At 40.5% G+C, this 22,045-nt stretch overlaps 2 protein-coding genes across 4 annotated transcripts in view; one reads left to right on the plus strand and one right to left on the minus strand.

Annotated features, from left to right (window-relative positions):
- The window catches only part of LOC141428434 (uncharacterized), a 314,383-nt gene that overhangs the window by 277,227 nt on the left and 15,111 nt on the right, over positions 1–22,045 (minus strand). The gene's annotated exons all lie outside the window — the stretch shown is intronic.
- On the plus strand, positions 102–22,026 carry LOC141428432 (uncharacterized). 3 transcript variants are annotated; one of them, XM_074088428.1, is made up of 11 exons: positions 102–156; positions 12,695–12,754; positions 13,269–13,478; positions 13,873–13,962; positions 14,821–15,048; positions 15,643–15,843; positions 16,589–17,387; positions 17,804–18,231; positions 19,174–19,296; positions 19,964–20,185; positions 20,255–22,026. In XM_074088428.1, the coding sequence occupies exons 1-11, from the start codon at positions 111–113 to the stop codon at positions 21,283–21,285; spliced, it is 3,438 nt and encodes a 1,145-aa protein (XP_073944529.1). In that variant the 5' UTR covers positions 102–110; the 3' UTR covers positions 21,286–22,026. The 3 variants fall into 3 exon arrangements, with proteins under 3 accessions (XP_073944529.1, XP_073944530.1, XP_073944531.1); XM_074088429.1 differs by having other exon boundaries at positions 20,261–22,026; XM_074088430.1 differs by having other exon boundaries at positions 14,833–15,048.

Consider the following 22,045-nt stretch of genomic DNA (forward strand, 5'->3'; position numbering starts at 1 on the left):
GAACTCAGCGCTTCACAATACAATTGTGAGCTTTAAGGTTTTCCTGCTGAAAGTGTGGGCGAGGCGTGGCGGGGGCGGGGGGCGACCCGCCGGCTCAGTGTGCCGCCGCGATGCCGCCCGCGCCGCTCGCGCTGCTCGCGCTCTGCGCCTGCGCAGGTCCGGACAACGACCCCGGTGATATATGCGAAGGATACGCGCCCTATTGCCTCGATCTTTACAGCCGCGATTTATGGCGAATTTTTTTTTAACGTCAGGTTCTGTTGATTTGTTCGCGAGGTTTGATGTGGTTCGGTGTGTGGTCTCCTGCTGGGTATGTTTTATTATTATGGTGCGAGTAAAAAAATGCAAAATGCGTTTTATGCGTCGAGTGCGGCACAGTTTTTTCTTTCATTCAAAATAAATTAATAAAATGTTTAAATGAGATATATTTGATGGACGAGCCAAATGCGCTAGTAAACATGAGCAAAAATGTGTAACAAAATTTAAAAAACCTCTGTGGTCTATTTGGTAATTTTTGCTAATAGTTCCTTGATTTTTAATCATACCTTTTCCGACTTAATTTATCATTTTCATCAGTACATGTGGAAAAGCCACTGAAAAATGTTTGTACGCTGTATAATATTGCTCAATATTAAAAGCTACTACTATTATTTAAATATTACATGGTTAGTGGGTTCGGTGCCGGCCAAACAAAGAGTTCAACGCGCGAATGAGTGCCGTCGCCGACTTGCGCGCGCGCATCTTCTTGTTTGCCAGCTGATTTACATAATACGCCCGTAATGACAAATCAATATTCATATTTAACATATGCGAGGATAAATTGTTGAATTAAACTTAAAAATCGCTTTTATTCTCAGTTCAATGATCTAATAGGCATGACCATAAACAATATCTAGTTTATACTGTTGTGTATGTACGTAGTGTCGTATTGTACTCGTATATGAATGTAGTTGGTGCCCTGATTTTTAATTACTCGATATCTTTATTCTCGACATCTGTTTGATTTATACATATATAAAACAAAGCCAAGCGCTAAAAATATTTATTTTGATCAGTAATCCGCTTGCGTAACGAAAAAATCATAAGTCCAATGCCACTTCAGGTTGTGCCTTATTAACCCTGATGTCATTCAATGTGTTGACTATACACAGCACTCTAGAAAATAGCATGAACCATAACCTATAACAAAAAGTTCGAGAACTCCCGACTTAGTCAGTTCGATATCTCAAAAACTGCTGAACCAATTTTGGTGAAACATGTCTAAGAAACATTGCTAGAAAACTTGATTTCAAATTAAAAAAAAACGGCCAAGAGCATGTCGGATACGCCCGAAATAGGATTCCGTAGCCATTAGAAAAAAATTAAGTAATATTTTTCTAAGGATTTCGTATTTTATACGGAATCTTCCAAAGTTTAGGTATATCTTATACCTCAGGCTGCTATTTACTCTTAAACTACTAATAATTCTCAAGCAAACTTAACCGTTATAGTTTTCCTTAAAAGTTAGATATATTTACTACCATCCTGAATTTTTTCAAAATTTTCCACCCGCTAGTTTAGATTTTAGAGGGGAGGGACGCTCAATTTTAATGAAAATTTGCAGTTTAAAGTTGAATATTTCGCAAACAAATCACTGGATCGAAAAATCGTCTCAGCAAACCCCTAATGGTTTTAAAATACCTATCCAACGATATCCCACAATATAAGGTTGGATGAGAAAAAAAAATTAACCCCCACTATACGTCTATGGGAGGTACCCTAAAAAATTTTTTTTTAAATTTTTGATTGTACTATTTTGTCGGCGTAGTTTAAATACATATCCGTGCCAAACTACAGATTTCTATCATTGACAGTTCCTGAGCAAAACCGCGGACGGACGGACAGACAGACAGACAGACATGGCGAAACTATAAGGGTTCCGTTTTTGCCATTTTGGATCCGGAACCCTAAAAACCGCAATCAATTCGGTCTACCCGTTTAAGTGCCACAGACAGACACACAGACACACATAGCGGTCAAACTTATAACACCCTCTTTTTGCGTCGAGGGTTAAAACTAAAGAAACATGAAAATTAATAAAGAAAAAATATTTATTGTTGGCGTATCTATCCTGATTACGCTACTATTACTAACTTTGTAGTAGTTTTTCTTAACAATTTTTTCTCTCCACTGTTTTGTTATATTAACGTATGTAAGACAGTAAAATGACTCGTAGATTTTTTTTATAAGAAAATCATTTTTTTTATTTGGTCATTGAACTTCTCGCACCATTTTGTACTTCCAGTATTTTTTTGCAAATTTACAGTTTGAACTGACCACTACACAATAATTTATCTTGCTCTTATTGATCTTTTTTTTTTAAAAAATGAAGTCAGATTCCGAATTACGACGACAAAAAGTAATAAAGATGATTTTGTACGTGACTTCAAAATGTTTACAAAATCCATCAATTTCTCACGCTGGCCGGATTCATTCACAGGTGCTGTGCTGTTAGGTATATATTTTGACTAATAGGTACAAGGTGTCTTAGAGAAAATTTTGTGGGGACCGTTTATTTCTATAAAGATGTTCATATTAATTTTTAATTTCAAATACAGCAACAACGGTTTTACGAGTATAATTGTCATGCAGAACAACTGCAACATCCAACTTTTTCAACTCGGACGCATAAATACAATTCCCAACGGTCTTCCTTCGGACTTCGGTTCCCAGGCATAGCATTGGGCTGTAGGGAGAACCTCTCTTATGTGATCTATCCCCATAACACCGTATACTTTGAACAAGGACAAAGGTATGGTACCTAGTTAACTTGACGTCAAAAAATCAGTACAGTGAACTTGGTGTTAACCTCTGACGATCTTACCATCCGAATTAATTAAGTAAACCCTGAAATAGCGTGAAGATTTTAGTAAGGCAACCCAGAGAGGCATTGTCTAAGCTTAGCTTAAGAGAAGTATAATTTAGGTATAATTTCGGCTGGAATAACTCGCAGCCAGAGTACACAGGTTTAGCCATACTAATCACGACTAAGAGCACCTTGAAAAAATTGGGCAATCCGGTGGAAATCGAGTTGTTATGATACCATGCCACTGACACCTTGTCAGATCATACTTAACAGAAACGAAATCAAAATCCTAAAGCTTATCGTAGAATCAAATTTCACAGCTTCATCCTTAAATGAAATGCCTTAGCTTGGTATATTGTAGTACAGGGTTCGCGATGTAGGTCGGTTCTATTCATTGGTCACAAGTGCTGTTACCGCGTAGCATATTACGCCGCCTGGCTACGCATGCGTCAAACACGCCGCACGACACGCAGGCACACAGGACACGACACAGCGACACAAAATAAATCACATGGATTAACAGCCAGGGTTAACTTTTGCACTTTAATTTAGGGCTATCTGGAGGGTCCACGGAAAGAACGTGTCTGGTCGCCTTTTTTTAATTGAGATTTTAATTTCATAATGTAGAGCTCGCAAAGTAAAGGACTTACCATTGAATTAAATAATTTGAAAACGTAAAATATACATTTTGAACTTTTAAAGAAATGGTAACCATAGTAATTGTTCCTGATAACAAACTTTTAAATCGTTATAACTCAAAAAGTTGCAGCCTTCATAAAGTGCCAATTTTGGTAGTCAGCACATTTTCAATTGACTTTTTGTTAAGAATTCGACGTAAAACGCTGATATAGACTGATCACTTCTATAATCTTAGCTATCATTAAATGAAAGAATTTGGTCAATAGTTTCTGACATTTTTTTTTTTTTAAGTAGCCTGTATAGTGTCCCACTGCTGGGCAAAAGCCTCCCCTCTTGACCTCCACAACTCTCGTTCTGACGCAATGTCAGGCCAGTCCTCGGTCTGCCTCGATGTCGCTGGCCGTTCTCCGGCACCCACCAAGTAACTGTGCGACCCCACCTTTCTGGGTGCATGCGACAGACGTGTCCAGCCCAGTCCCATTTTAGCTAAGCAGTCTTTTTCCCAACGTCGGTTATGCTCTGACATAAAATAGTATAACAAATAAAAACTTATATTAACAAACACACAAAGTTTACCACCTCATTATATCATTAAATAGAGATGAATATTCATATTTATCTAAAATATCTACTTATGGTCTGTCCCAGAATTCGAGATACTAAAATGACGTTTCATGTGTTACCTGTTTTTTGCGTCTCATAAATAGTGATGTGCCGCAACCGGTTATTACCGAAAGATTTTGTAGGTACCTATGTATGTATGTCGTAAAATATTAAGATATGAACGGATCCGTGATATACTAAAATGTAGGGCACTTAGGACATTCTAGAAAAGGTAAAATAGGTCTAATAAAAATGCGACCGTTTTCGAGATATTTCGACTTTTTATAGATGTTGATGTTTAAGTTTCAATTTCATGTTAAGTAAGTTTTACATTAACTAAATAATATGAGAATAATGAATATTTGATTTATTATTCTATGATATGAATATCTAAATAAAAACACGAGAAAACGCACTGATCACATCCGATGACAATACGAGTAAAGTAACGAAAATCGGTTGAATACCACTTGAATACGAAAACATGAACAATGACGTTGTGTGATATCTGAGGGCCTACTCCGGAATTCGAAAATCAAAGTTCTTACCGTAACGTCCCTCTCACTTACGTATTAAATTAAATAGTAGTGTCAGAAGCACGAAACGACACGAACTTCGATTTTCAAATTTCGTAGTAGCCCTGCTGGCCCTGACTACGAAATGCAAAACTAGAACTTCGTATATTGCCGTCCCGCTGACGCTTATCTCATTCAATAAATAAATAAATAAATAAAATAAAAAGCCTTTTATTTCTTTGCAGTAGATTGAAAATATTATTCTAAATATTATTCTAAATTCTATGTTAGTACCTATTTTATTTATTTACTTTGTTAGTATTTAGTTAAAGTAATATTTCAAAAAAATTTTTTTTTTAAATATAATATTGTGTTTATTTAGTTATCTGCAAGAACCCCTCTGCAGGTAAAGGCCTCCTCCAAAGATAGCCAGTCTTCTCTAGATTGCGCTATATGAACCCAGTCAGGGCCAGCTGTTTTTTTAAGCTCATCTCATTCAATACGCGAGTGAAAGGGACGGTGCCATACGAACTTCGTTTTTCTAGTTTTGTAGTAGCCCCTCTGTATTGTTTTTTACGTTGGCACTAAGTGATGAACACTGTATTTTTACGTGTGCTTAGATTTCATCACTTTATCGTATGATAAAGTAAAATGGAAAGTAGAATATTGAATGCATTAATGTTATTTTTGCTATCGCAAAGAACTACGAGTATGCGGCAATGCGGTGCCGGCATGCGGCATGCGGCACGGTACGCTTCCACCGCCGCCCATTCAAGTCCAAAGTTAACGTTTAGTAAAAGAACATTTGCATGACACTGAATGAATGACGCTTCTGTGGAACTGTTGACACAATAGGTGGACTCATTTCCGTTTTTTATTGCCGTTAGTATACGTTCACCGCCTTCAAATTATATTCAGGTGTTCTCCTTGTATATATATGTCGGCGGCCGATCGTAAAATCCGCCAGTTCACGAAATTCCTGGGCATATCGTGAATTGGCGCCATTTCATGAATTGGCTAAGGGACATCCGCCATATCGTTCAAAACTCACCGTTTAACGATTTGCCTAGTGACGTTTAGGCAGATCATGAAATTCCTAGGCATATCATGAAACGTCGTCATATCGGTTCTGGCACTTCGCCGGCCGCTACCGCGGCACGCTCGCTTCGCTCGCTTGGCTCGTGTGTTGTGGTCACAATTCATACTAAACACTCCTCGCTTCGCTCGTCGTACCTAAATTTTCATTTTTTTCGGCATATCACGATGTGCCCGGTATAGAAATCCTTAGAAACTTAGCAACAACTACTAACATAATATGTGTCCCAGTTACATGAAATAAATGATATTATTTTTATTATTATTATTATAGAGCTAGGAATATCGACGAATGCGTTGCTCTAATCGATCTGCCGTATTATTTCTCAGGCATATCATGAAAGGGCGGAATTTCGTGATCTGTCGGATTTTACGATCGGCCGCCGACATTATATACGAACGCCGTATTTTCTTTCATTACAAGCTTTTATTTAGCTTACAATATTCAAGTTTTTTTTCAAATCTTGCTTGTGGTTTTTAGCATCTTTCAATGATTAGGTTGACTTGTTTAGTACGGATAGGTAGACAGAATTACAATACAAGTACAGTTAACAAAAAAAAACCTGCCAAGTAAGAGTCATTTTCGCACATGAATGTTTCCGTACTATAGCACAGAAAAATACGTTTCTAGAAGAGGAGTCACCATTTAACATTTCGCTTTATTTATTTTTGTATTTGTTGTTGATACGGCTAAACATGTTCTCAACCCAGTAAACTGTCGGTCTTGCGGACGTTGCTGATTTTCAGACGACGCACAGTTATTCAAACATAGAAATACAAACTCTGTGATTTTTCAACTGTATATCTACGCAAGACAACGATTCAAAAGATACAGTTTGGTAGCAGACGGAAGAACTGACAGCGAGGGCTTAGAAATAAGGCCCGTTGGCATCCTGTAAGAATGGAACTCTAAAAATTATAAAAAATATATCAAGAACAAAGACAGTGATTTAACCTTTTATCAGCGCATCCAATCGCTGGCGGTGAACAACTAAGAAGTAAAGCATCGGATCCCAGCCAACTGATTGAAACAATTGATAACATGGCTTCATTGCAACAGACACCTCAGGATAAAAAATTAGGCGCTGGAACTTAATAAAACCAATTTGTTTGAGTCAAGCAGCATCCATTGTTGCTAACTACGAACTCCGGATTCCAGCTCTGCCCTGTGAAGGCCAAAGGGAAACCTACACTATTTTGCAATATATATTTTATTTTTTATTTTATTTTTCAGTGTGTTGTATTTTGACTATGAGTGAAAATCACGAAAGTTTACAATTACAACGTTTTAAAAAGTTATCAAAAAGGTTCACTGTTGATCATCCAAAGACCACGATCACTCTGGCAAAGTGTGACTTACATAGAAGAACTTACACTCGAAGTTTTCCCCCGTAGAAAAGTAGAGAAAAAGCTTGTTCCCTACCCCATAGGAATTTTGAAAAAACCTTCTCACTGCGGTACAGTTGAAGATCTTTAAGGAACATATCTGCCAAATTTTAAGTCTGTAGTTACGATGGTTTATTCTGCGCGTTGTCTATTGTAGCACTACTTTATATTTACTACTAGCTTTTGCCCGCGGCTGCGCCCGCGTGGAATTCGGTTATCGCGCGCTGTTCTTTGTGCATTTTCCAGGGTAAATAGTAGCCTATGTCACTCTCTGGCCCATAAACTATCTCTATGCCAAAAATCACGTCGATTCGTCACTCCGTTTCCACGTGAAATACAGACAAACATACAAACACAGACACTTACGTATTTAAAATATAAGTATGGATTGTACAGATGTACGTTCTTATGTTTACCAACTAAAACGCTACAATAACAGTATTGCGTAAACCGATATGTCTTTAATCCCATTCAAACTTGTCACTTTTCATAACTTTTTACGCCCGCGACTCTATGCTAATGCCGCGGTCCGCTAGCCCGACACCAACTTACTTTCGTTGTCGCCAAACACGAAATCATTTTAAAATATCACTTAGCACATTGTATTAAGGAAGTCGCGGTTTTCTCGAGGTCCCGATGGCTTGTGATAGTAGTACAAGTGTAAATGTTTGCCTGTACGTGCGACCGGAATACGGAATGCTTATGCGGTGCTGTTTGTCTAGTTCAACTATTTCTAAAAACTATTTCATGTATTTAATGAACGGGGTAATTCCAGAAAAGATTTTTTCCCTTGCTCCCCGGACATAACCATCTTATGTAACCAGTAAATATCAACCGTTTAAAAACGCGCGTTAATAGCGCGTTTTTCTTTCCATAGAGCAGGCGTACAACTCGCGTGCGTATCGCATTCGTATCGATACAAACACTAACGCATGTGCAAAGGCCCTAACTGTAACACATGCAACAAAGCTCTTTTTATTTGAAGTAATTTATTTTTTAATAAAATGAAATAATTAATTTATTTCTGCTCAGGATGATCTTTCAAAAATGTTAGCGCTATACACCTCTGCCTATCTGCTATCATGAATCTTGCATTTGTATTACGAACATAATATGCCTTATTCCATCCCAGCCTATATACGTCCCACTGCTGGGCACAGGTCTCGTCTCAGAACAAGAGGGCTTGGGCCATAGTTCCCACGCGGGCCCAGTGCGGATTGGGAACTTCACACGCACCATTCGAATTCCATTCCATTTGCTTCGAATGCCATTATTACAACACCAACAAACTCGAGATATAGAGCAGCTCACGTGTCTATGTGTGTGTCTGATCGTTTAAAACAGCAAAAGGTTTAAATGCAAAGTTTTCCTCAAGCATTGTTCCAGTTCGGTAGAGCCTGGACGAGTAATTATAAACAGTTATAATTACCAAAAGCGCTAATGTTGCCGGCCGCAGAACAATGGCTCGTTGTGATCTCATTTTTGCGGTACTCTTACAACTAGGTACGCAGACACAAATGCTGATAATATTTCAACTTTAAAATCTATTTTCTGTGTCTGTTCATAGGTGCTATTGGGCCCTTATGCTATAACTTTCTTGGGTTCCTATTACTCGACAATCATTATGGTACTTTATGATTCAGTGCTTATTTAAAAGGAGGCTTAAGTTATAGACGAAAAAGAACTTCGTTTTGAGAACGTTAGTACGTGAAGAACGTAGACTATAGATTTTAATTGCTGCTGTTTTTGTACGAATATTCGGTTATTTATTTGTCCTTTGATCGCATGAACTCAAGAACTTCATTTTATTGCGGTTACAATAAACTAATTATTATGTATGGCCCTATGTATTCCACATATCGCTGCTTATTATAGGCTGAAATGGGCCGGAGGGAGAAGCCAGAAACTATGAGAGATAGGAAAACCTGTTCTTAGGGACCATGGTGTCGATTTTAGATTGAATAAAAACGGCATTTTTTTTTTGTTTTAACTCTCATACATAGAAACACCAGGAATCGGAACACGTGAAATATGTCACGAGCTGCTTAAATGGCCCTCCATAGTTTTTATCTACCCCTCTCCTGGGATTCCTGTACTTTATATAAGTAAGACGTATTAGGACTGCAGCCCCGGCTCCATGAACCTAAAGAGCCCCAAACCCCAATATTGTATATTCTAGTACCTAATCACTATGGATTAGGTCCTCCCAATAAGTAGTATCATATTATTCCTTGGCCCTAGAAATTCACGGTCCGCCCCTGCTCTCCATTGATATTCAAGTCACACCGGCTGTTGAACTGGTCGTGCTGTCGGACATCCCCGGCGGCGCACGCGCTCGTCTGCGGCGGCGGCGGAAGCGCGTTCCCAGGCCGACCATGGGAACCATTGTGCGGGTACAGTTAGCCCGGCGATGACCGCGGGTCGAGGGTCTACTGCCCTGGGCGTCGACACGCTGAACTGACTTAAGCTTTAATAAATAGATTGCTAACTCCTTTTGTTACGTAATTCAGCTTCATATCATTGTGTTTTTTTTCATTAATAAACTGATCAGCTAACAACCCCCGTCCCAAGTAATGGAAGAGTCAAATGAAACCAAAGATGCCTGTTTTGGCTTGCCACCACGACATGGCATTTTATCATTGGAACTTCAGCATACTCGCAGTAACGCCTGAATCGATTATCACAAGTTAAAGACAAAGGCAAAATATCTTTGTTTAAGTTAAGTTACCATCGATCGGTTCGGAAAAACCTCTGTTAAGAAAAACGCAGCAAGAAACACAATGAGATATATATATATTTTAAACAGATTAACAATGTTATTCAATGACTTACATCACAATTATTTGACAAATGTGGATCATAATCATTTTCAAACATCCCTGCCCATGATATAATCATTAATGTTATAACATGCCTCAGATATTAATGTCTTTTTGACAATTAATTTCCATTTTGTTAAGATATTCAAATTGTGGGACTTCTTCCACCATAAGTACCTACTCTGAAATTCATTTCAAATACATTATTATGGAAGGAAAGGTGATATTGTGGCCACTGCGAGTGCGTGACCGCAGCAAGTACCTATTACACATACGGGTACGAGCCGGCTGAGGTCGCGGACCACCCACGCTACAAAAGGAGGACTTCACGGGAACCGACCTTGCTCGGAGAATTATTCTGCAGTACATTTTATTACGATGAAGGAGTATCTCGTCCTCCATGACCAGCGATCTGATTAAACTGGGGAACCCATGTTCATATCCAATACGAATTAGACTAAGTCACAAATGAACTCTACCTTTAATCTTGCTACTTTACTACCATACTCGTGACGTACTCATACTATTGACGACCGGCCTAGTGGTTAGAGAACCTGACTACGAAGCTTGAGGTCCCGGGTTCGATTCCCGTGTCGGGGCAGATTTTTGTATGAAAAATACGAATGTTTGTTCTCGGGTCATGGGTGTTTAATATGTATTTAAGTATGTATCTATATCTATATAATTATATTTATCCGTTGCTTAATACCCATAACACAAGCTTTGCTAAGCTTACTTTGGGACTAGGTCAATTGGTGTGAATTGTGCCGTGATATTTATTTATTATTTACTCTTACAACAAGAGAGCTACGTTTTATATAGGTATATGTGTGTGTTTTTAAGTAGACATTTTGTCAGGGTTGCTATACGCGGCATACCTAAATCGGAACAACCTGCCGGTAAAATTAAATGTATACTTAAACTTATGTTGAGTTGTAGAATTTTCGGCGAAAAAGCCGCTCGGGGTTATCGACAAAGCGGACTCGAAGCACTTTGCTTCCAGGCAGCTTTGTTGATCAGCAAATACAAGCGAATACAGTGCCGAACGGCTTATGTGTATAGCAACCGCAACACAGGCGTAGCTGTTTTGCACGTGTGTGACAGCATAGCAGCAAGGTAATAGGGTTCATGCACCTCCAGAACGACATCAACCGATTGTTGAGCGAAATAAAGTTATTTGTATTTGTATTTTTAATAAGACATAACTTAAGCTATTGAAGTGTAAAGTACCGTTTGCTACCAAAGCATACCAAGGTGCAAAGCTGTGATCCCAGCTCCAAAAGTCAGGACAATGCGCACAGGGATTAATTATTGTTGTTGCCAAACCAGTTCCGACGGTCCTCCTTAGCCGCATGCGGGCTAAATGATTTATGTGCGACAGCCGACGGGCTATTGACGGTCAAATTGCTCCTCGCGGCCGTAAATTGCGGGCTATTTCCAGTGCGTTGAAACAAAGCCTTGGGAATATGCAGCGCGGGTAGAATACATCGTGAGTTGTCTATCTAAAACCTGAGATACTACTAAATATCGTACCAAGTTATATTATTATCCTCAACAGGCGCCATTGATTAGGGATCGATGCTTGAATCCTTTAACTTGTTGATCAAATGAAGTTCGTTAGGTGTTTTGAGATAGTTCAGCATTAAATAGTATTATGTACAATGCGAAGAAATCACTGTTTGCGTGATTCAAAACTGGGTGCTTTCTTTAATACCTAATAAAAATCGGGAATTAGTGCTACTTCATACATACAATTGTCGGAAGCCAAGGATTATTTAGGAAGGCGCAAGTTGACATACCTACATGAAAATAAAATAAAATAAAAGCTAAAAATGATTTCGTCAAAACGTTTTTTATCTGTTTGTCATTGTCATCGCTAGAGCCGTTTTAGAGATCAGAAAACAGGGTTTTTAGGAATACAGGCTTGTGCTTTTGGCTCGCATGACACTATTCCTTTTTCATCTTTATACTATCTAGCCTTAAGCCATAGCGTATATACTAGATATATTTCCATAGCGCTAGTGTCCAAAGTTGTAAAACCTGTCTTGTGGTAGCGCTGGCTGGAGTAGCGCCGGATGAATGGAGGCGTCGCGTGCGCAGCGCACAGTACTGTTACCGCAGGACTCATTCAGCGGCGCGAAGCTCACACTCCTACTCCCACGCATACATCTAATGCGGTTTATTGTCCTTGTATTTTCTCCCAAAAGCCTTCGTTGCCTTGTGGTTTGACTTATGATCTCTTAAAAAGGTCTTGGTTTCGAAGTTTCGACACTGGACTTACACACCTCTACCTCTACACCTCTGAATTTTTCAGAATCATGGTGTGAAATTATACTTGCAATTTACGGTCAGAATTTTGATGAAAATAACATAGCGGTGAAACATGCATACACTTGCGAAGGATTTCAATGGCGTGTGTGAAATTCTCGACCTGCATTGGGTCCACATGAAAAATACAATCAATTATTTTTCGCTTGCTCTAGATCAATTTGTTTTAAGTATCGTCGCGCCGATCTAACAGAACCTGATGTGTTGTTGTAAAAGAATTGTTTTTGTTCCACATATACGGGCCTATCCATCGTGTACTGTACTGGATTAGTTAACGAAAATCCGAAATTTTATTTACCTATAATAATTATATTTAAATCTTCAGAAGTAAATTCCCTCATAGATTTAATAACATAAATATCGTCGAGTAGGAAAATAAAATTTTGGACCATTTACACATGTTACTATTTTATTTAAGAAATAAAAGACTGTGAGACTATAATTTAATTTGCTTTATTTTACAGAATTATTCCAAGTTCTTGCTGCTCACTCAAACTATACTGGACGGAGTATAAAAGCTTTAGGTAAGATTACACAAATTAGAAATTAAAAGAATATCTAAACAATATAATTCAACAAGATATATATTTTTTTTACATAAGGAATCTATTGTTAAGTTGACATTAAAAATATCCTTTATTCAATTATATAATTGACGTACTTTATATGAGATCAAAACACGGTTCTCTCTTAATTTATACGGCAAATACGACCGTAAATTTTTAGATATGACATCACTTATTGCCGACTCAATCGCCTATTTATTTGTGTCAAAACAACTAAAAGTATAATTTTGCAGCTAATTGAAAATTTGTTGGATTTTCAGAGCTAAAACAAAATTTTTTTTTTTGTAATTAGAACCGTGTCTTGGAAATATTTGTTTATGGCTGCTAGCTTAACACTAGCGGGCAGCGGTGTAGCGAGTGTACACTACACTTCGTGTGCTGCCGTAACACGTTCGCTGCTCCGCTGCCAGCCTCACTGTTACACTGACGTCCATTTCGCGACGTGAAATAGTGTGATCTATCCAATCCCCAGAGGATCCGTCACCCGGCAGCTGCCTGTACGAGGGCCGCTGGTTCCCGGCGGGCGCGGCGGTGCGCGCGCGCGCGGCGTGCCTGCGCTGCGCGTGCGCGGGCGGCGCGCTGTCCTGCCGCCGCCGCGCCTGCGCGCCGCTGCCCGACCCGCCGCCGCGCTGCCACGTGCTGCACCGCAAGGGCGCCTGCTGCCCGGAGCTGCATTGCCCTGGTCGGTACTACTTCATACGAACTAGGAGGAATATTCCTCCTAAAATATTTTTCGTGATAAAGAGCATGACTGTGATAAGAGTGATAACATAACTAACAAAAATTAGGAAAACCCCCGCCTTTGTCACTTCAAAGTTCAATATCTCAAAAACGGCTTAACCGATTTTGATGAATCATGTCTAGGAACCATCGCTAGAAAACCTGATTTCAAATAAAAAACTGCATTCAAATCGGTCCACCCGTTTAAGAGCTACGGTGCCACAGACAGACAGACAGCCAGAGAGACACACGTAGCGGTCAAACTTATAACACCCCTCTTTTTGCGTCGGGGGTTAATAAAATGATCACCGCCAGGACCGACCATCTTCATTTATTTCGCTTTTAATAAATTTCAGACGGTGTAAAGCTTATGGAACTAGGAGCGTCTTCGCGTTTTGAAGACGAAGATTACTCTGATATCTCATCGGTATCAGCTGTTGGACATGGTATTAGCTTTTTTCTTTTAAGTACACAACTGAACTAATATTAGAATTGTAAGCCACTACACCGAGAACGTTCGAAAATTTAATTTGAGAAAGTTCCGCAGTGGGTTCACAATTGATCTGGTTTGATTACATGAATGTATTTATTTTCATCTCTCCTGTTCGGAAAGTTTGATTTTCATGGGTAGATAGCCGGGTGGTAAATTGCGTTTTCATCTCTAGGGTGGAACGTATTTTGTTTAAAATTTTAGGAAATGGGTCACTTTCCACCCGTTGGTTATTAATCTACTATTTATTGTACGTTCGATGCATGTATTGTTTGTACAATCTGAACTCAAAGAAACTTGGCCTAAGTATCATCTCATTTTATGCATCTCGATATACTAGGCAATGAGGGCTATCGCGTATGAATTCGTCGCTAGAGGCGCTAGTGTAGCGTGAGGTCTCTGAAATGTCAAATCTCATAGTTTTTGGGTGAGCTACGTGGGTTTATTTATAATTAGAATAATTTTGTGAATATTTTGCAATACCTGAAATTAATTATGGAAATTATGCGTTACGGGGCAACTAATGTCTGTGTTTTGAGACAGTTTTGTCTTGCGGAAACTTTTGTCCTCCCTTTTTTCCGAACAAAACGGGACTACGCAACACTGTGGTTGCTCGATATTTTTATGGTACGGTTTTAAGGTGTATTAAATATGATTTTAATCTAAACTTTGTTTTCAAGCCCGTAATAATAGAATATAAAAGCCACACTTAAAACCTCACGCAACAGTGGCGCCATCTAGAAAGACAAAAAGCGATAGCCCTCATTAGTTTCACTGTGGTTCCGAGGGGCATTCCATTTAATTTATTTGCTAGTTCGGTTTCCAGCGTGCGTGGAAGGTGGTACGGTTTACAGCGCGGGCTCGGCGCTGGCGTCGGCAGTGGCGTGCGAGCAGTGCTTCTGCCTAGGCGGCGCGCGGCGCTGCGTGCGCCCGCGCTGCCTGCCGCCGCCGCCCGGCTGCGAGCCGCGCCCGGCGCCTGGCGCCTGTTGCCCGCAGCGCTACTACTGCCAACACGACACGCCGCCGCCGCACGGGACACACGGTAAGCATAAAACGTCATCCGAAAGTGGTCCACTACCTGCCGGAATGCCTGGGTGGACTCGGCCTCCAAGAAAGCCACAAGACCTGCCCTGCGCCGCCCGCTTGACATTCCCCAGGTCATCACTAGTCTTCACCAGGTGACCTTCATCAGTACACATTGATCCTAATGGCTATCAGACAGAGACAAATCAACGCAGACGAGTATATGGGCTCAGTACTTAACTTTGTAAAGCAGAAATGTTATAACTATAAGAATGAAAAAGTAAACGGGTGAATTGGTGACAGGAAGAAAAGGTTGTTAATGAAATAGTGACAAAGAAAGGTTGTGGTTACCTTGATTTACACCACTTCTGTGGTTGATGGCGAAGTTTAATATACCTACGATAAATTAGGATTAATTTTATTATATAGTGGCTTCGCTGAATCGTATGTGGAAAACTAAACAATCAGTGCAGTCATCATTAGAATCATAGGAGTTGGTAATCGCGTAGGTGCGTTCACATATTTTTGAGCACCTGCACAGATTGATTTTGGCTTTAATGACAATTGTAGTCTTCCAGTATTCTTAACTGCAACATCATCTTCTTTTTCTCAGACTGCGAAGTCGACGGCACTTGGTTTTCGGAGGGCTCGCGCGTGGCGGCGGCGGAGCGGCGCGGCGGCTGCGCGCACTGCTTCTGCCTGCGCGGCGAGGTGCGCTGCCAGCCGCTGGCGTGCGCGCCGCCACTGCTGGGCTGCCGGCCGCTGCTGCGCGACGGCGAATGCTGCCCGCACCAGTACCACTGCGAACACACCGGTAAACTCTAATACCTTTTTAGGGTTCCGTACAGTCACCTGCATTAAAAATACCTGATACATCCTACCAGCGCCCTAGAAATAGCGTCGTATCAGATATTTATGCACGCTTTGTTGTGCCAGAAAATTATTCTGGTGACTGTACTTCAATCGGCAATAACCTTTATTGGATCACTTTGTTGCCCGTCCGTTCGTCTGTCAAGACCCTTTTTCTCAGGAACACGTGGTTACCAACTAAAATGTATGTCAAATACTTAGGTCTGATACTCTTTAGACCAGGGGTTCCTAAACTTTTTCGATTTGTAGGTGCAAGCTACGGAGACTAGCTAGTTGAAATAGGCAATGATGATTTTCACCAGATTGCTTACGTTTCCAGGATAACAGGAGCCCGACGCACACACACCCAGGGCGCCCTAGGGTGCCGCGGCGCACAACCCCTGCCTTAGAGCAATGAAAAAATCTAATTTTTAAATTAACGCAATCAAATAATTAAAAAAAAATGTGTGGCCATTCAAATTTCTGGAGAACTAAAACCTACAGAGTACTTCCAGTTGACCTTGAAACATAAAATTTGGTATGAAGGTAGTTTTTATAGCAAAATCAATAAAAAGTCAAGAAATTTTATTTTATTGTGTCATGTCAATAATCAATCTAAAATGACCTCATCCTTACCAAGTTCCCATATTCTTATCAAGTGTCTATTATACTATTGATAACGTAATGCAATTTATTTTGTCTTTTTACAGTTAACCCACAGAATCCAATATCTCACAATTCGCTCATATCGGTGCGAAACGACGACCGATCTCTTCACACATCCAAGTCAAGCAAACAAGAAACATCCACAAAATCTGTATCCACAAATATTTCGACAAAAACGAGCTCCCCGATTACATTGGCCACTAAAAAGATGCCAGTCACCACAACCAAAGTTAAAAGGAAAACCAACGAATCACCCTCAAATGGTACCAGCCAAAAACCCGCTCAAGATAAAACTACCACCACAGTGGCTCCGCTTCCGCCTTCAACGGTTGCCAGTACAACAGAAAAACTTATTCGATCCAACTTTGAAACTTCTACGACAGAAGATTTACCTGACTACTCAACTACTTCAACAGAGCAACCGGAGGGCTCTGTTAGAATCATGATAAATGGTACTATCAACTGCACAGCAGAACTGTCTTCAACCTCTCTACCTTTAAATTTAACTGCAAATGAAACTGAAAAGATCAAAATGGAATTGCAGCCTCGCATACCAATTCTAACGGCAGAAGACATAGAGAGCCATACATTTAACCCCAATGACATAATCACTGATAGAAGTGTGAATGGTGATTTTGATGAGAATGAGATGTTTACTATTAACGTGACTAGCTCCTTGTCCACCAACTCGAGCCGCGCGACGCCGGGGCCTGCGATAACAACAGTTTTCAAAGCCTCTGCACCAACTGATTTACCAACTGCATTGAACATTTCTAAGAAAACGAACGAGTTTGACTTTGATTACGCTGAACCTACGTTACCTCCATCACTACCAAATTTAAAGTAAGTATAAGGTCATCATCCCAGCCTGCACACATCCAACTGCTGTTCACTGGCCTTCTCTTAGAACAAGCTGGAGGGCTTAGGATAGTTCCCAGGTGGACCCAGTGTAGATTGAGAATTTCACACACTTTTTGTAGAATTCCTCACTATGTTTTCCTTCAACGTAAATATATTAGTAAATTTCAAATGTAGCTTCCACATCAATTTTGGAAAATTCAGATATGCCAGCACCGATTTGAATCCACGATCCTCTGCTTGAGAGGCCATAGGCCTAAATCAAACCACTAGGCCACCACAGCTGATGAGTAAGAAGTAAGTTACAAGTAAGAGGTGCCTTTACATACTCGTAAAATTATAATGTTGTCAGTATCATAGGAAACAATTTAGTGCCTAATTTGTTTAATTTTGCCTTTCAGAATTATTCCATTCGTAGCAGCCGACGCCGTTGTTGATGACGATGATTCACCAAAAGACGAGCTCACATATCCAATTTTAGAAAGAGAAGACAAATACCCAGTTTACTACCCCAGCAGCCTGGAAGCGAAGGTCACTCCATTTGCATCAAGACGCAAAGATGTGTACCAACCGACGCAGTACCCAGTCTTTACGTCCGAGAAAGTGGACATTTCCAACTATCCGACTTTGTCCCATGAAATTGACATTACAAGTTCGGACTATCCTACTGCTAACAATGACTTGCTGCATGAACACATCGTGTCGACTTCCGTCGGGACGCACGCATCAGACATCAGCAAAGCTGTAACTAACACGCCTGGCAGCAGCACTACCTTCAAGCTGGAAGCTCCGTCAGTCAACTTATTCTCACCCCCTGTCGAGACAGAAGGTAAGGTTTTGTTTTACAAGCTTTTATTTAAATAGCAACGTTCGTATGTTTTAGTACCTCAGTTGTAGTTTAAAAATTTGCAAACCGTTTTTGGACCACTTTCTACGTTGGAGCTGAAATATGGCCTGCTTTGTTGGTGACAATAAAATAATCTTAGTAAAATTCTGCCGTTCAGGCCAGGATCGTCTTCGCAGGAACTCTTCAGCAGTTTATGGTATCAACTTGAAACTTGGCACGAATATTTATGTAATGAGGGCTATCGTTTTTTGTCTCACTAGATAGCGCACTGTTGCGTGAGGTTTTTAAGTATGGCTTTCAAAGTCTGTTATTACGGGCATAAAAACAAAGTTAAGATTAAAATCATATTTAATACACCTTAAAACCGTACCATAAAAATATCGAGCATGCCACAGTGTTGCATAGTCCCCGTTTTGATTGAAAAAAGGGAGGAAAAAGGTTTCCGAAAGACAAAACTGTCTCAAAACGCAGACATTCATTGCCCCGGAACGCATATTTGCCATAATTAATTTCAGATATTGCAAAATATTCACAAAATTATTCTAATTATAAATAAACCCGCGTAGCTCACCCAAAAACTATGAGATTTGACATTTCGGAGACCTCACGCTACACTAGCGCCGATCCGCGGCCTCCACTCGAGAACTTTTCGGCCCCAACGGCCATCTGTTCTCCGTGCTATATGGATAACAATACAAGTACATAAATACAAGCAGCAAAGACCTTGTACTTATAATGTTTTTTAACAAGAACTTATTTAGTTACATAGCAAGATGTTCTGAAAAGGGAAATATTTAAAATAATCCGAGTGTATTTTTATAAGCTTTTATTTAACTCGCAATTACTATTTACTTATATGTTCTTTAAGGACCAAGGTCCATTCATAAATTAAAATTTTTGTTCATAAAACTTATCGTTAAACAGGTGGATTCGTACCAAAGGGACCAGGCTCCTTGATTCATGAGTACTATGCCGTGTATCCCAGCACACCTTCCGGCCCCTCAGTTCCTCATCATACTACATCAATGCAGCTGGACACAGTAAAAGGTAGAGTTTCGTGATTTTCACTCATAGTCACCTCATTTTCACAGTCACTTTCATTGTCACCACAAACAGGACGTACCACGCTAAAACACACGAGTAATATTTACCACAACGTACAGTCAACTGCATTAATATCTGCCACAGCGGAGCGTGCAAAATTATCTGACACGTTCTACCGGCCTTAGAAATAGAGTCGTATCAGATATTTATGCACGGTTTGTAGTGTCAGATATTGGTGCTGGTGACTGTACGAGTAGACTGAAGTGTGGGGTGTCAAGACTGCCTAGCAGTGCAAGCGTCGCGGTAAATATTACTCGTGTGTTAAGTCCTGTTTGTGGTATTTTGACTATGGTAGACTGTTGGAAAATTATAAGTACTTACTTAGCCGTGTTTCCAACTCATTTGGAACGTAGGAGTCGTAACTTCTGATAGTTGTGATAAATGGCACCACACGACAGTACATATTGGCGTATGTAAACGATAGCGATTTTCATCTTGTTGGTCGGATTGCCCGGCGAGCTCGTTGATATGATACCTCTGGCGCGTAAAACTAACTATCAGGATAAGGCTATCAGAATATCTTTTAGGTATTGCTTGCTTTAGATTTGTGCCTATTATTTGACGAACTGTCAGTACGCGAGTCTGACTCGCACTTGCTCTTGTTTTCCAGAGTGTATATCAAGTGACGGTCACCGCGTGCTAGAGGGCGAGTCTGTGACGCTGGCGTGCTCGACGTGTGCGTGCATGTGGGGCGAGATGCACTGCTCCCCGCGCCCCTGCCCCACGCCCGCCGGCTGCCGTCGCAGCCCCGTCCCCACTCCCGCTTCCGCCGCCGTCCCTACCTCCGCCACCAGCGCTGACGACTGCTGCGGGGAACTCATTTGTGACCCAGGTACAATATCGCTTCCAGTTTCTTAAGCCAAGAGAAAAATGGAACCGAACCCTGATTATTCTTTTTCAGTTACAGAAAAAGAAACTACACCTACTACAGCCAGAACAACAACATCTACAACAACTACAGAAAAAAGTTTCATAAATGAAAATGAAAACCAGACTGTTAATGAATCACATAATAAGACAATATTACCACAAAATGGAACAAGTGTTGACAGAGATAATAGTAACCTCGACAATAATGATGCAAAGGATACCGGAAAAGATGAAATTGAAGTTTCCAGAAAACCTATTGATAATAATGATACTGTGAAGATATCTACAACTATTGCATCAACAGAAAAAGTATCAACTATCTCATCAACGAAATCAACGACCATAACGACAACAGCAGTGCCGGATATCAAGGAAATCAAGGAAACAAATTATAACCCTACCGATTATGAGGAAGAAGAAGATGACGAAGGTTTCTCGTTTGGAAGCGTTTTGAAACTTCTACTGAGCGACAGTTACGATGCAACGACGGCTTCACCTTACAAAAATAAGCCTGTTACAGTTGCTGCTGCCACAAAACCTCCACCTCCAAGAGTAACAACTACGCCACCGCCGATGACTACCTCCATAAAACCTCCAAAGCCGTCCGTATCACCTTTCGTCCCCATGCCTCATCATTACCCTTACATGCCTCCAAAAAAGACTTTCCAGCAAAACACTGTCAACCGAATAGACCACTTAGTGCTCGGAGAAGCGACTGCCATCAAAAAGACCACAATGCGCCCAACCATAAGTGCTTTTAAGCCGGTGACAGCCACATTCAAACCGGTCACGAGAGTCACAACGCAACGGCCTTTCTTCACCACTCGAACTACTACAACCAGGAAAGAAGTTCAGACGAGTCAGCAAACGGTGTCTCCGGAAGGGCCCAGGCCGCCGGCACCGAGTGTTCTGCCGGGCGTCGGAGGGCTGTTGAAGCTGGCCGGCTGCAACATTTATGGGAGGATGTACCGCGTGGGGCGCATCATCGCCGAGCTGTCCACCGCCTGCCAGGAGTGCCGCTGCACCGAGCTGGGCGTGCAGTGCCGCTCGCTGCCTTGCTGAGACATCATCGCCACGCGTGTTGTACAACTAATCTAATCGTAAAAATGGGACGGTGGGCATTCTTTGTACAGAGAGTAGTGAGTGACTATATTTTAACGAATAGTTTATTAACAGAGATTTTATTTATTTAGGGAAAATTATTGCATTTATAGCCTCCGGCAATGATCTCATACGTGAATAGAACTACCTGCATGCTCGTGCAGCTACAGAACTGGCAGAAAATAGAAGGCGCTTCTCTGTCAATGTAGTTTCGCATCGAAAATACAAACTGAAACATAGATGCACAGAAAAACCAGAAAAAGAGACCAGCGCAGGGAATCGAACCCAGGTCCTCAGCATTCCGTGCTACGCTACGTGCTATGGTCTGGTCTCTTTTTCTGGTTTTTCGATGTGGATTTTATGGGATGACCGTTAAAGTAACAAAATTTGGAGTTGAAATAAAAAATACAAAAAGACTCCAAAAACCAATCTTAATGTAGTTTCGGTTATTGAACCGTTAAACTGCTTTTTACAGTACAATAAGTTGCTACTTAACTACGTATTAGTTAAACCGTCACTAAAAATACTTATTAGGAAGACGGGCCCTTTGCATTTATTCTTATATTATCTAGTAGATCCAAACTCGTATACTATACTTGCCTCGAGATTAACAACGACCTACTGTAAAATAATACCTAAGATAAGTTTAATATAATGTAGAATTACTTATTAAAAATAGATAAAATAAATGTATACAGCTCGCGTGTTTCATTTTAATTTT

Source organism: Choristoneura fumiferana, chromosome 5 (genome assembly GCF_025370935.1).
Source record: "Choristoneura fumiferana chromosome 5, NRCan_CFum_1, whole genome shotgun sequence".
Taxonomy (NCBI): Eukaryota; Metazoa; Arthropoda; class Insecta; order Lepidoptera; family Tortricidae; genus Choristoneura; species Choristoneura fumiferana.

Coding starts and splice junctions, on each gene's coding strand:
- LOC141428432 (XM_074088428.1), top strand. CDS start 111: ATGCCGCCCGCGCCGCTCGCGCTGCTCGCGCTCTGCGCCTGCGCAG. Junction 18,232..19,173: donor ACCCCCTGTCGAGACAGAAG/GTAAGGTTTTGT, acceptor ATCGTTAAACAG/GTGGATTCGTACCAAAGGGA. Junction 20,186..20,254: donor GGAACTCATTTGTGACCCAG/GTACAATATCGC, acceptor ATTCTTTTTCAG/TTACAGAAAAAGAAACTACA.